This window comes from Typopeltis vanoorti, chromosome 14, assembly GCF_054136105.1.
Source record: "Typopeltis vanoorti isolate ZY-2024b chromosome 14, IOZ_Tvanoo_1.0, whole genome shotgun sequence".
NCBI classification, from domain to species: Eukaryota; Metazoa; Arthropoda; class Arachnida; order Uropygi; family Thelyphonidae; genus Typopeltis; species Typopeltis vanoorti.
In genome coordinates this window covers 47,653,604-47,670,226 of record NC_143562.1, presented here as the reverse complement: position 1 = coordinate 47,670,226, position 16,623 = coordinate 47,653,604, and the positions used below count along the sequence as shown (strand labels likewise).

Sequence of the window (16,623 nt, the reverse complement as noted above, 5' to 3'; positions counted from 1 at the left end):
TAGAATCTATTTTCGCTACTAACAAAACGACAGAATCGCCCAGTAGTGAGATAACCAAAAATGTGGGAAATTTATTAAGTTATATTACATAAAACTTTAAGTTTCTCTTTTCATATATCATTTTAAATTAGCGACTAATTCTGAGAAAGATCATGTCGTATTAACTTCACTGTTCCAATGTTGTAAAGGAATATTCTATCGATAGTCCATATAATCTACGAAAATGAATCCCTTATTAGGGAGTTATTCATTTGTATATGTATGTCTGATGTATATTTGATGCATAAATGGTGATTTCTAGCAAATATGCTGAAGACCACTAAGGAGTATATTATCCAATCAAAATACTTTAAACATAACTATGGCTTGTCTTTTTTGTTTTAATCGAATAATAAAAAAATCATTCGATCAGTTAATATGAAAAAAAATTAAGGGAAGTTTAAATAAAAATATTCGTGATGTTTTATTCCTTGCTACATTTCTGTTTTGTAGAACTAAAGTTTGGACCTTAAACTTTTCATCGAGGTTTGGTCACACAAATCGTATGTAATAATTACAGTTATGAAATTTTTGATTTTCAGTTATAGCAAAGGAACAAAAATATTTACATCAAGAAAGCACAATATTAATACTCTTAGTATTTATTCGATGTTATTTCTTCGTTTACTGCCTGCGAGGAATGAACCTTAAATACACATCTTCATTGGGATTTAATGTTATATTCAGCATGACATGAATTCTGTCTCTTGAACATTTTGAACGGATTTCAAAGTGGCGCAAGATGTTGGCAATTACTGTTTTCTCTTCCATCATTGCAAATTTTTGTCCTGTAGAGAAAAAAAAATCATGAAATATGAGACTTAATAAACAGTTGTATGAGTGAATGTATAAAGATGATATATGTATATATATATATATATATATATACATATATATATATATATATATATATTATTATTATTATTATTATTATTATTAAAATGAAATATGTTCTAAGCTTTATATAAAGTAACCAATCGAACGTATTCATATAGCTTAATAGACACAGTTTCAAGATATAAAGAAAATATTTGCAATTCAAGAAGTCATAAACGAAAAATACATTAGAACAACAGGAAAGACTTTATAGCCAATTAATGATTATTGTTTTAATGTGAAAAAAACAAAAAACAATTTTTTTCACATTAAAAATATTTTATTTTTTTAATGTGAAAAAATTTTGTTATTTTGTTAAAGGAAGAAAAGGCTAGAATTTTAATAAAACTTAATATGACGACTTTTCATCACTAGTATTACTAAAGTTATTTGAGAAAGTTAAGGGTTTAGTTTTGAATGATGTCTTATGAATCATATGCTGTAGTTGTATTAAAAGTTCTATATGGAGTTGAGTAGAAACTTGGTGCAGTCGTCATATACGCTGTGTAAAGGACTGGATGTGAAAAGAAATTGCAAACAGAGTTCGATCATTACTTGTGTAATGCCAAACTCTGTTGATCAGTAAGATCAGTAGAAATAAATAATAGCTATGCTTTATAGACGTTCAAAAAGCACTTAGTATTAAATACAGCTAAAACCAAGTATATGGCAATAAACAAATGACAGCAAAAAAAAAAAAAACACAAATTTAAGAATATCAACGGGATTTATTCAAAATGTGAAGGCGTACAATGATTTAGGACTAAGATTACAGAAGATGGAACAACAGTTATGGAAATAAAATAAAGAATAACTAAGGTGAAAGAAGAATTTCTGAATTGTAAATTACAAATGATCTCCTCAATAAATAAACAGACTAAAATAAGAATATTAAAATCCTACCTATGGTTCACATTAATTATGGATGTGAAACGTGGACATATACAAAATCCATAATCAAGAACTTGCAGGCCTGTGAAAAGTAGTGCTATAGGAGAGCACTGAAGATTTCTTGGAACGAGAAAAAAAAATAATGAAGAAGTATTGAAATTAATGGGACACTAAAACTGCACTCCCGGAAGACCTTATAAAGACAAAGTGAAAGATGGCAGGACACAATTAACATCAGAAGGGAAAACGTATATGAAAATACTGGAGGGAAAATTAGAGGAAAGATCTCCTGGTAGATCAAGAACTTCTTGGGTTGATGAATGTAAAGAAACGGATGGGTAACAAGCGCTATTACAAGGTCAAAAGGATGACAGATGCACAAATACTCCGGCGTACGTACCATGATTGCTAACCTTCAAATTGAAGAAACTACTTAAGATCAATAAGAAGGAGAAAGTCATCCTAAGAAGAGAAAGATGATCTTCACTGAAGTCTCTCTCTCTCTCTCTCTCTCTCTCTATTCTGGGTAACAAGACAGGACTGTGTTTTCATAACATTCAATTCAAATACACTAAATAATCTTCGACTCCACTTGAGAAAGGCGAGAAAGAATCGACAGAATCGCCCAGTAGTGAGATAACCAAAAATGTAGGAAATTTATTAAGTTATATTACATTATATTATATAAAGTTAAGTTATGAAACCTTACGCTCAAATGTTGAATAGCATTACAACTGATATTTAAGGAAGTGGTATTTCTCTTAAATTTCTCTCTTCATGTATCATTTAAAATTAGCGAATAATTCTGAGAAAGTTCATGTCGTATTAACTTCACTGTTCCAATGTTGTAAAGGAATATTCTATCGTTAGTCTGTATAATTTACGAAAATGAATCCCTTATTACTGAGTTATTCATTTGCATATGTATATTTGATGCATAAGTGGTGATTTCTAGCAAATATGCTGAAGACCACTAAGGAGTATACTATCCGATCAAAATACTTTAAACATAACTATGTCCTGTCTTTTTTGTTTTAATCGAATAATAAAAAAATCATTTATTGTTCAAGTTACACAAGATCATTAATATATGTGATATTTTCGATCAGATAATATGAAAATAAAAATTAAAGAAAGTTTAAGTAAAAATATTGGTGATGTTTTATTAGTCCTTGCTGTCTGCATTTCTCTTTGTAGAACTAGTTAGGACCTTAAGCTTTTGATCGAGGTTTGGTCACACAAATCGTATGTAATAATTACAGTTATGAAATTTTTGATTTTCAATTATAGCAAAGGAACAAAAATATTTACATCATGAATGCACAATATTAATACTCTTAGTATTTATTCGATGTTATTTCTTCGTTAACTGCCTGCGAGGAATGAACCTTAAATACACATCTTCGTTGGGATTTAATGTTAAATTCAGCATGACATGAATTCTGTCTCTTGAACATTTTGAACGGATTTCAAAGTGGCGCAAGATGTTGACAATTACTGTTTTCTCTTCCATCATTGCAAATTTTTGTCCTGTAGAGGAAAAAAAATCATGAAATATGAGACTTTATAAACAGTTGTATGAATGGATGTATGAAAGTGATATATATATATATATATATATATATATATATAACTTAGTATTAAATACAGCTAAAACCAAGTATATGGTATAAACAAATGACAGCAAAAAAACACAAATTTAAGAATATCAACGGGATTTATTCAAAATGTGAAGTGTACAATGATTTAGGACTAAGATTACAGAAGATGGAACAACAGTTATGGAAATAAAATCAAGAATAACTAAGGCGAAAGAAGAATTTTGGACTTGTAAATTACAAATGATCTCCTCAATAAATAAACAGACTAAAATAAGAATAATAAAATCCTAAGTATGGTTTACATTGAATTATGGATATGAGACGTGGACATATACAAAATCCATAATCAAAAACTTGCAGGCCTGTGAAAAGTAGTGCTATAGGAGAGCACTGAAGATTTCTTGGAACGAGAAAAAAAAAATAATGAAGAAGCATTGAAATTAATGGGACACTAAAACAGCACTCACGGAAGACCTTATAAATATAAAATGAAAGACGGCAGGACATAATTAACATCAGAGGGGAAAACGGCTCTGGAAATACTGGAGGGAAAATTAGAGGAAAGATCTCCTGGTAGACGAAGAACCAAGAACTGGGGTATCTCTCTCTTTCTCTCTCTCTATTCTAGGTAATAAGACAGGACTGTGTTTTCATAGCATTCAAATCAAATACACTAAAAAACACTAAATAAATCTTCGACTCCACTTAAGAAAGGTGAGAACAATGTTTAGGACATTGGTTATGGCAAATTCTGACATTTGAATCATTGAAGTAATAATGGAAAAGACAAACTGTCGTCTGCAGAAATATGGACAAGATTTGAAATTAGAGAGAAGCCCAAGTTGTTGTTTAAAATAAGTTAATAGTTTCCCTAGTCATGTCAGTTTCTTCGATATCGTCCTTTACTTGTTAGCTTCATACTGACCTGTGTGTTCTTAATGAAAGTTTGCATCAAAATACTGTGATGAAAATGAGAAGGATAATTTGCACAATAGAAACACCTATTAATTCCAAGTCCATTGATAATAATAAAAGCACCTATAGAAGGTGTACAGATAATTACATGTAATTCATTCACAATATAAAAGAAAAGTTTTCATTTACCAATGCAATTCCTCGGACCAGCAGAAAATGGGACAAATGAATAGGGATGACGATGTTTTGCATTCTCTGGAAGAAATCGATCCGGATCGAATACATCTGGATTAGGAAATATTGTAGGGTCTCTGTGCAACATATATATATGACAATAACATGTAGTCCCTTTGGGAACGGTGTGGCCACCTGTAAAAATAGAGTAGGTATTTTAAAAGTTTCATACAATAAATAAATGACTAAAATTAAGCAAGCAAGCAATGAATTAAAATGTAAGTATTGTGTATTCTCTAAAACAGCAGATGACATGATCCACTGATTGATTGATTGTAAATATTGTCATTAAAAGCACTCTACCTGCAATAAAAACATGAGGACCATAAATTTAATTTTATGGATAGGATTTTATAGTTCCGTACTCTGTATTTTCCTGTTTAAGTTCAAGCGTTATTGCTTCCTAGATTTTATTAAAGATTTCTGATAGCAGATTTTGTATAGATAGTTAGCAAGAGTAGTGATTTTATTATGCGTTGGCACGAACTGTGATGAAATTTATACAGTGATGTGCGTTTATTGCATAAATGCTTCTTTTTTTTTCTTTTTTTTTCTTTTTTTTTATAGAATATCGAAAAAGAAAGCCTCTGCCAGTAACGAGATCGTCTATTAAATCAATGTATATCGACGATACTTATTCCCCATTCTTCAAGGCATTTACCTCCTGCGAATAGTCTAGCGTTCTTGTGGGTCTAGTGGTGAGCGGATGATTCCGAAGAAACTTTTATCAAATAAAAGTCGGAATTACAAAATTCTCATTTGACTCACGTATGAATGTAATCAAAATGGACTTTCGGTATTATTATAAGCTTTATATAAGTACTGATGAATATAATCAGTGTCATGGCATTCACGCGTCTTTTACCTTCCTCAAAAGTAAAACAAAGAAAGAATTACGAATAGCAAATGGCTAAGTCCATATAAAGTTCAATTTTTCTTCATTTTTTGTTAGATAATTTTTTTGTGAAACATTTTTTGTGAAATAATTCTTATTTCACACAGATTACAATCTTGCAATATATATTCATTGTCTTTTTTTTTCTTCTTCTCACTTGCTAATCTGTAACCTGCTCGTGAGGTTAGTGGCGTTTTTGTTGTTTATAGACACGACAAAGCAACTTGAAAGCCAGGCGATGTCAGACCATTTTCTAATTTTCGACGGAGTGTATTGAGGATGCTGAATGCCCTGCAAAGGTGAAAACCTTGGAGGAATTCTCTATTCTGCGAAACTGCGACAGACTTCACAGATAATGATTTGTCAAATTTACTTTCATAATCATCATTTTTTATTTTTTATTTATTTTTATATGATTTTATTTTATTTTTAGGATAAGAGAGCTTTATACCTAATTATATAACCTTGTGTGTAAATTGCGTGTGTTCTCAGGCAGACAACGGGCGCCTCTAGTTCCATTAGATCTCTATCACACCTCATAAAGTTCAAAATAGTGCAATCAACATCCACACAGAAACTTTTTAAATGTTTTTTTTTTTTTTTTTTCAAAAAATGAACTGATGATGAAGTATTTGTTCTTTGTCGAATGATGAAAGATCGTGAAGCCTCAACATGAATCCTCAGAGCTGTATCTTGTACGTGACCATGTAGCTATGTCTGCATAATTCAATAGTTGACTATCGAATTAAGGAAATCCGTATTTTCCTTCTTGTTCTGAAACTTTCTCTCTCTCTCTCTCTCTCTCTCTCTCTCTCTCTCTCTCTCTCTCATCCAAGAAAGGGTTGAATCCCCGGAGTATGGATTTACAGGCATTTTAATGCAGCTGCATTCCCTAGGACGAATGTGAAATGTCAATAGGTATATTCCCAAGACCGGTTTGCCAGATAATGGAATGAAAAAAAAAATAAAAATACTAGTCAACAGGAATAGAAACACTGCAGTTCTCTATGAGACTGGCTGACTGAGTTATAAAAATCCTAGAGTGGATTTAAAACCCAGATTTTTCTAACCAAAGAGTACTCAGTAATGTTTGAAGTTCTTTCCGAAGCAAACAAATTATTTAAAATTAAAATTATAAAAAAAAAAATAAACTCCGAGCTCAGTCCTAATTTATACAACTTGAAAAGATCAATTCATAGTTTTTTTAAGAATGAAATGTGACCATGAAAATTCATTTCTCTTTTATATTAGTTTATTGATATATTTAATCTCATTTTTTATTTTTATTAAAATAAAATGATAATTATTTCATTAAATAAAATAATAATTATTAAATAATAAAATAATTATTTTATTAAAATAATAATACATTATTTTATTATTCAGTTTATTAATACATTTAACCTTATATGGCATAGCGACAGCGACAAACAGTATGTATATATATATATATATATATATGTGTGTGTGTGTGTGTGTGTGTGTGTGTGTGTGTGTGTGTGTGTGTGTGTGTGTGTGTGTGTGTGTGTGTAGAAAGTATTTTACCTTGGGTATAATAATTGTTAAAGATACCAAGCTATTTTAAACCTGATTTCACTCCATATCCCAAGTAAACAAACAGACAAAAAAGTCAAGCTTTCTCATGCAAGTGTTGCAAATCTAGCTGATCCAGCACATAGTGCAAGACCAAGGCAATTCATGGTAAAAGTAGATCTTGCACTACGTGCAGGATCAGATAGACTTGCAACACTTGCAGGTGCAAACTTGATTTTTTTGTCTGTTTGCTTACTTGGGAAATGGAGTTAAATCAGGTGTAAAATTGCTTGGTATTCTTAACATTTATTATACTCAAGGTAAAATACTTTCAACATTTATATCTCCTCCTGAGATTTTTATATTTAATAAGGTTAAAACACCTTATGGTAACTTGTTCTGGTAAAATACTTATAAGCTCTGTGTTACTAAAATCTTGTTATTTCTAGCCTGGCTCCCACTGATGAGTCCTCAATAAATGTCGAAACCGGTGGGGGCTATTATTATGAGACCGCTCTCTTAAGGATTTTGCTTTAAGGGAACAATTTGAGTCTCCGGGCAAAGTGTTTTCCGGAACAGCACGGTGCGGGGCTTTGTCGGTGAATGCTTTTTTTCGGAATATGCGCGGTTCTGCTGGATGGTGGTGGTGGGTGGAAGGCCATCACTGAGTGGAGCCAACGGTGAGATGAACGATCTTTCGCACACAATTGAGTGGCCAAGGAATCGTCCGAATTTTTAGAGACGGCTTTACTTATTCATAAGGTCGAAACCGGTGAGATTGCCAATATGAGTTCGCTTGCTTAAGATTTTTGCCTTAAGGGAGCAATTTGAGTCTCTGGGGAAAGTGTTTTCCGGCACGGCCCGGTGAGGGGCTTTGTCGGTAAATGCTTTTCTTCGGAATATGAGCGGTTTTGCTCGGTGGTGGTGTTGGTGGGTCGAAGGCCATCACTGAATGGAGCCAGTGCTGAGATGGATGGTCTTTTGCCCTCAATTGAGTGGCCTAGAGATCGTCCGAATTTTTAGAGACGGCTTTACTTATTCATAAGGTCGAAACCCGTGATGGCTATTATGACTTCGCTCTCTTAAGTTTTTTGCCTTAAGGGATCAATTTGAGTCCCCGTGGAAAGTGTTTTCCGACACGACCCGGTGAGGGGCTTTGTCAGTGAATGCTTTTCTTCGGAATATGAGCAGTTCTGCTCGGTGGTGGTGCTTCCACATAAGGTTGAAACCGGTGGGGCTATTATGAGTTTACTCTCTTACGGTTTTTGCCTTAAGGGAGCAATTGGAGTCTCTAGTGAAAGTGTTTTCCTGCATGGCCCGGTGAGGGGCTTTGTCGGTGAATGCCTTTCTTCAGAATATGAGCGGTTCTGCTCGTTGGTTGTGGTGGGTGGAAGGCCATCACTGAGTGGAGCCAACGCTGAGATGGACGGTCTTTCGCCCACAATTGAGTGGACTAGGGATCGCCCGAATTTTTAGAGATGGCTTTACATATTCATAAGGTCGAAACCGGTCTGGGTAGTGGCCCCTTGCCTTTAATACAAAGCATCATACATCTCCTCCAGGAGATGTGCTTTGCATTAAGGGTAAATATTAAGATTACTGATCAGAGCTTATTCTACTTTTACCATGAGTTGCCTTGGTCTTGCACTACGTGCAGGATCAGCTAGACTTGCAACACTTGCAGGCGAAAACTTGACGTTTTTGTCTGTGTGCTTACTTGGGTTATGGAGTAAAACCAGGTTTAAAATAGCTTGGTATCTTTAACATATATGTGTGTGTGTGTGTGTGTGTGTGTGTGTGTGTGTGTGTGTGTGTGTGTGTGTGTGTTAAAGGTGAATAAAGATAATCAGCGTCATTACTAAATTTTGATTTAATTAAAAATAGCACCCTTGTGTATTTATTTTTAATAATGATAAACAGATCACAAACAAGTGCGCCCTCTAACCACTTCTAGATTTTCAAGTGAAATTCTATTTCCGCCCTTAACTGCGTAGTTTGTTTTTACAAAAAAAAAAAAAAATAAGAAGAAGAAGAAAGATAGCTGGCAAGTATCCAGAAAAATATGAAGAACGTGAGTTGTTTGAGAATATAATTGACTGCATATATGTTTTATTCATTCTTTTTACCCGTTGGCAAAACACAATTTCTGCTACAAAACTCGGTTTTGTAGCAGAAACTATACCAAAAAAAAAACGTGTCTTTCTTGTATAATCGTACTATAATATAATATCAACTACTTACAAAGAACAAATTGTTGGAGTGATATAAATAAGTCATAATAATAATACTTTATTATGTAAACAAAAATAACTTCAAAGCGGTTATCTCTTAATTATCATCATTATTTTTAATGGATTCGTTGTGCTTTAAACCAGCGTTTCTACAACCTTTCTAAGCCTAAGGACAAGTAAAATGCCTAAAACAATTCTACGGACCACTAACTTACAGAAGAGTAGTTGGGGGACAGTGGGGGAGAGCGATTCCGCCCCAGGCGGCACTTTTTTGGCGTTTAAGAAATCTTGCCATACTGTCTATAAAACAGCAACTGAGTGATGAAATAAACTTCGACAATATCAACGACGATTTCGCAAACAGAAAAGCAAGAAAAATAACATTTTAGAATGTTGGAATTAAAGTTTACTTTAAAAATAAACAGTGTTTTTAATTTATTTCCCTATACGTCGTTTTGAATTTTCGTAATTTTTTTTTTTTTAAATCTAAGTAGGAATTATCAACATTTCGGAAAAACTGTGCCATTTATAACATTCTAAACCCATGTTTTGAATACATATGGAAACATAATTAATTAAATTGGATGTAAACGATTAAAAGTGCATCATCATTGAACAAAGTTTTAATTTTTATTAAACAAATAAATAAGATGATATAATTATGTTACTACTAACTCTTAATGAGATGGTTGAGCTTCTCGTCCCTTGCAGAACTGCTGGATATCTTGCTCAATATTGGTCAAATTCAGTCGAAGATCGGTACACACACACACACACACACACACACACACACACACACACACACACACACACACACACGAAGACGATTTCTGTATTTTGATTTTATTTGAAGGAGCGATGAAAATCCTTTCTCAGAAAGATAGGCTGTAGAGAACTGCATTACGATTTTCAATGCTTCTTCAGATAATTCGGGAAATTCACTTCTCACCGAAGGCGAGATCCAAAATCGAGCAAAAACCAAGATCACGGAATTGCATTTTAAGTCCACTGTCATTTGAGAGCTCAATTAACTGTTCTTTTTTCGATAATGAAAGGTCGTTCTCGTGATTGCAAGCCTGAAATGGATTGCGAACCCACAGAAATTTCTTATAAAAGTTATTCGGAAAATATGTTTAAAAATTCCTTTTCAGATTTTTGAGGTGGTCACAAACCCTTTCCAGAAACTCATAATCAACAAAAAATATCATTTAACACTAAAAAGGATTCCAATGTTGGAAAATGCAAATTGTCTGTCTTTTACATAATTAATCCATAAAAACAGTTTTTTCTCGAATGCCTTTATTTTGTCGTAGGCATCAAGAACAGTTAAACAATTTCCCTGAAGGGAGAGATTTAGTTCATTTAATCTCGAAAAAATGTCTGAAAGATAGGACAGTGTTGATAACCATGCTTTGTCAACAAGGAGTGATGCAAAATCAGAATTACGTTCATTTACAAATAATAAAACTTCGTCCATTAATTGAAATGTGTTAGTACTTTGCCCCTGGAAACTCAGCGAATTTCAGAATGAAGCAAAAAGTTGTATATATTCACTGCCCATTTCATCGCAGAGTACTGAAAATAACCTGTTATTTAACGGTCGAGTTTTAATAAAAATTAACTAGCTTTACAGCATTGTATAGCACAGTTTTAAATTCTGGTGGCATTCGTTTGGAGGCTAATGCTTCCCTATGTATGAAACAATGTACCTAATTCATATCCGGAGCCACTTCCTTGACCATAGAAACAACCCCAACTATGCCTGCCTGTAAGGGCGTGAGCTCCATCCTAACAGAAGCCTATACATTTTTCCCACTGGATCCTTTTGTGTATTATGTAATTATTGAGAGTGTGAAATATTTCTTCTCCAGTTTTTCGGGATGGCAAAGTTCTACAAAACAGAATATCATCATGAATGTTGTTATCATGCGCATATCTTATATAGCATATTACCTGCGCATCACTTGTAACATCAGTAGTCTCGTCTATTTGTAACGCATAATAAGGGCTCTTCTTAACCCTTTCGATTAACCGAGATTCTACTTCACCTGCCATATCATTAAATCTACAACCGACAGTGTCATTTGAAAGAGGAATCAAATCAATATCTTTTAGTAACTTGTTGCCAAGCATAGTTTTTACCACTTCTTTTATAGCTGGAAGGAGCAAATTTTCCCCAATAGAATGAGGTTTCCCTGTTTTCTCAATGTGCAAACGTAAGAGATAGGATGCTTCCAGTGCCTTGCTATTAATGGAATCCATGGCCGAAACTATATCTTTCCCGTGATTTAATGTCCCTAAGCATCGCTGAAGAAATTCGACTGGCTTATTTTTCACATCACAATGTTTAGTTTCTAAATGTCGTCGGAGTTTCGCAGGTTTCATGCACTCTTTCGACAACACTTCATAACACAAAGCACATTGAGGTTTCTGTTCACTTTCATCTCCACACCAAGTAAACCTGAATTCGAAATATGAACTGTTATATTTCCTACTGTATTTTTTCTTTGAACTGCTTGTTTCTTCTTTAATAGTAACAGATTTACTCGCCGTTTATTGTATACTTGCATCACAATTAGGATTAGCATGACCTGTTTCATTTGCCCTTCTTTTCAAAGTACTAATTCTAAGCCACTTTTCCATTATTAAAAAAAGTTTACGAAAAATATATGAATATATAATACTGGGGATAAGGCATAGGGCAGTGCTATCTATCAAACTGTGTTAATAAGAACTTAGTCGGGTGATATGCAAATATTTAAAAAATTCAAAATTAGTTCGATTACAGCGCCCTCTAACGACATAATGTCAAAACAAGGTATAATGCACTATACTATGTATTGCTGGTTTCTTTAAACAACCTCTGCGATAAATTATGTGCCATATAACGAAATATACTTAAATACACTCAAATAGCTTCATTTGATAGTGTTTTTGTGTGTAAAACACGAAAATAACGTTTCCGTGAAATTTTACAAAAAGTGAATTTTTTCGTGTTTTTTATTCAAAATCTGCTTGTTTTCACTATTACAGCACGTATAGGCTGATACTTGCTGGAAAATGCTTCCAGCGATATGAAACTTTTTACATAGGCATACGGCAGTGCTATCTATCAAACTGCGCTAATAAGAACTTAATCGGGTGATATGCAAATTTTTAAAAAACTCAACATTAGTTCGATTACTGCGCCCTGTAACGACATAATGTCGAAAAAAGGTATAATGCACTATACTATGTATTGCTGGTTTCTTTAACAACCTCTGCGTAAAATTATGTGCTATATAACGAAATCTACTTAAATACACTCATATAACTTCATTTGATAGTGTTTGTGTGTGTAAAACACGAAAATAACTTTTCCATGAAATTTTGCAAAAAGAGAATTTTTTCGTGTTTTTTAGTCAAAATCTGCTTGTTTTCACAATTACAGAACGCATAGGCTGATATTCTGGAAAATGCTTCCAGCGAGATGAAACTTTTTATATAGGCATAGGGCATTGCTATCTATCAAATTGCGCTAATAAGAACTTAATCGGGTGATATGCAAATTTTAAAAAAATTCAACATTAGTTCGATTACAGCGCCCTCTAACGACATAATGTCGAAAACAAGGTATAATGCCCGATATGAAACTTTTTATATCGCTGGAAGCGATATAAAAAGGCATATTAAGGCATAGAGCAGTGCTATCTATCAAACTGCGCTAATAAGAACTTAGTCGGGTGATATGCAAATTTATAAAAAATTAAAAATTAGTTCGATTACAGCGCCCTCTAACGACATAATGTCGAAACAAGGTATAATGTACTATACTATGTATTGCTGGTTTCTTTAACAACTCTGCGTTAAATTTTGTGCCATATAACGAAATATACTTAAATACACTCAAATAGCTTCATTTGATAGTCTAAAACACGAAAATAACGTTTCCGTGAAATTTTGCAAAAAAGTGAATTTTTTCGAGTGTTTTAATCAAAATCTGCTTGTTTTCACTATTACAGCATGCATAGGCTGATACTCGCAGGAAAATGCTTCCAGCGATATGAAACTTTTTATACAGGCATAGGGCAGTGTCAACTATCAAACTGCGCTAGTAAGAACTTAATCGGTGATATGCAAATTTTTAAAAAATTCAACATTAGTTCGATTACAGCGCCCTCTAACGACATAATGTCGAAACAAGGTATAATGCACTATACTATGTACTGCTGGTTTCTTTAACAACCTCTGCGTTAAATTATTTGCCATATAACGAAATATACTTAAATACACTCAAATAGCTTCATTTGATGGTGTTTGTGTGTATAAAACACGAGAATAAAGTTTTCCGTGAAATTTTGCAAAAAGTGAATTTTTCAGTGTTTTTTAGTCAAAATCTGCTTGTTTTCACTATTACAGCACGCATAGGCTGATACTCGCTGGAAAATGCTTCCAGCGATATGAAACTTTTTATATAGGCATAGGGCATTGCTATCTCTCAAACTTCGCTAATAAGAACTCAATCGGGTGATATGCAAATTTTTAAAAAATTCAACATTAGTTCGATTACAGCGCCCTCTAACGTCGAAATAATGTCGAAACAAGGTATAATGCACTATACTATGTATTGCTGGTTTCTTTAACAACCTCTGCGTTAAATTATGTGCCATATAACGAAATATACTTAAATACACTCAAATAGCTTCATTTTGATAGTGTTTTTGTGTGTAAACACGAAAATAACATTTCCGTGAAATTTTGCAAAAAGTGAATTTTTTCGTGATTTTTAGTCAAAATATGCTTGTTTTGACTAAAAATCAAATCTAATATTCTATCTTGTCTCTTCGCGGGCACTTAGTAATGGGTTTAGATTGTCAGCAGAAAAAACTCTGTGTATACTTCCTCCGAAAACTTTACTCACATCCTAATATAAGAATGAAACAAAATATTATTCCAGCAGCACCATAGGTCAAGTTCTTGGGACTTAATCTTGGACAGAAAGCTTACATTCCTTACGCCCATTTGTCAAAACGTAAGGACAAGTGCAAAAAAAAATAATAATAATTAATCCTCTTCGCACTCTGTACGTTACGGAATGGGTGCTAATCTATGTTTCTTGTTCCGCCTTTATCGTGCGCTTGTACGATCAGATGTTCATTATGGGTCCCATGTCCACAATTCTCCAAGGGAGAGCACGTTCGGATGGTTGGACCCTATCCATTATCACGGTATACAAACAGTTACTGGTGCCTTCCACGTATCGTCCATTCAAAGTCTTTGTGGTTAAGCGAATGCATCTTCTCTGTCCCTTAGACGAAAACAGTTCTTTCTTATCTATGCTCTAAAAACATTTCTTATGGAACTTCCTACCTGGACTAGTATCTTTTCTCTGCGTTCGGAAGCTCAGTAAAACACGTCCCTTTGATATGCCTGTTAAAGAGATTATGGAAGCTATTGGTATGAATTTTGACAACATTATATCCCGTCGGATCTCACTTAATTGCAGGAATTATACAGCAGAGTTGTATGCCATTCACCTTGAGCTTGCGCATATAAAATAAAAATGCTACCAAAAGTGTATAATTTATATAGACGCTCATAGATTTATTTACAGGCCATCTCATCTGTTATGTATAATCTACATCCATTGCTTTGTGATTTTTTAATAGCTATTATACCAATGTAGATCTTCAATTTTGATGTTCGGTTGTGCCGGATTCCCAGCCACATTGGAATTGAAGGAAATGAGATTGCAGATGCATCTGCTAGATCAGATCATACGTTTTCCATGTACTGCTTGACAATCCCATATACATACTTCAGACAGGGCATAAGATCAAAAGTAATTACTCAATGTCTTCATGGCAGGATGCACTGACAAACAAATTGCACGAGATTAAGCCTGAAATTAAGCATTGGCAGTCTAGCCAATGTAGAAACAGAAGAGAGGGAGTTGTTCTTGCTTGGCACCTCATTGGTCACAGTTATCTTAAATATTCTTATTTGCTGAGGGCTGATGACCCTCCCGTGTGTGAAAAATACAACACCCGTTTCATCATTTGTCATATTCTGGTGGAGTGCAGGTGTGTAACTTAACACTTGCTTACCATTTATTATTACCTTCTCTACTGTTATAGCCTTGCTTTAGGGCAGTATGACCTTTGCTGGCCTTGCGCCAATAAACCATAAAAAATCAATCTAAAATTTATAACATTTCTTAATATAGCTTATCCAAGTATAGATTATAATGACTTTGGGTACCGTAGAATTTATTCAGTCGCTTAGTTTGATGTAATGGTTTAATATTGTGGTGATATATTTTATTAACAGAATTTATTAGTGTATAGTAACAGCATTCTCATATAGTTTTAAAAGCAGAAGATTATTATCGTTAGAATCTAACAACTTAATGAGTATGTTCAGATTCTATCAACGCCGATAAACTTATAAGTACTTACCAATAACAAGTTTTTCATTTAGTAGCCGCCCAATTATTGGAACAGACGGGTAGAGACGTTGAGACTCCTGTAAGTAAACAAACATTAATTGAAATCAGACAGATTTCATATAGCGATTCATTCTAGAATAATTCACTGGTTTAAAAAAGAAGTCCGCGCAGTCTGAACAATTTTAATGTTGCTTAGTAAGCATTGCCGAAATAAAATAAAAGTCCCACCGCTCTTGCTAACATTATTAAGTTGTTTGCATGAAATTGCTGACGTTATTAAGAGTTTGCAATTTAAAGTTTCTGTTATTCGCAAATTTAAGGTCAATGGGAAGGTAAAGGAATTAAGTCGCACCCAGGGAGGGGGCCAAAGGCCCCCCCCCCAAAAAAAAAGGTTAAAAAGACTAGAAAATTTTCCAAAAATCTTTTCCTAATTAAAATTCTTTTTTTTTTTTAATTTATGTTGTGTCGTGTCTTCTATTTCTATACTACTTATGAATTAGCGGTCACATAAGATGGGAATACCCTCTGGCTCTCGGGAATCACGACCGTTGTGAACGCAAGGCGAACGCAGTAGTGCTCGGACGATACTTTGTTTGCCCGAGCAGGGCCAGAGATCACGCGTATCATGTATTGGCGATCACTGCAGATGCTCAGTCATAGGTCGTATGCGATGCGTAGCGTCTATTCTCAAATCGTATACTGAATTTCTCCTCCCCCCCCCCACCAAGATTAAATCCTGAGTGCGCCACTGAGTCATAGTGTTATTATGATACTACTACGTAAGCTTCAAACAACCACTGCTCTAGCAGGTTGCTTTTCGTGCATTTTTATAATTAATTTAGAGTGAAAAATACAAATCTCTCTCTCTCTCTCTATCCTCCTATCCGCTACCTCATCTTGAGGGAGCTAGTGAACAGGCGATGCGATCGACTACAAGCAAGCAACTTGTATATAATATAAGCAACTTGTATGACGCAAACA

General features: G+C 33.9%; 1 protein-coding gene across 1 annotated transcript in view; it reads right to left on the bottom strand.

The window, feature by feature from the left end:
• Positions 1 to 625: 625 nt before the first annotated feature.
• Positions 626 to 16,623, bottom strand: part of LOC150099429 (cytochrome P450 4C1-like) — a 70,774-nt gene continuing 54,776 nt past the window's right edge. Inside the window, exons 9-11 of the mRNA XM_090403609.1 lie at positions 15,653 to 15,719; positions 4,512 to 4,691; positions 626 to 827 (exon numbers count right to left, since the gene is read on the bottom strand). Coding sequence (XP_090259735.1) covers positions 664 to 827; positions 4,512 to 4,691; positions 15,653 to 15,719 — 411 coding nt within the window. The 3' untranslated portion in view covers positions 626 to 663. The remainder of the gene's footprint in view (positions 828 to 4,511; positions 4,692 to 15,652; positions 15,720 to 16,623) is intronic.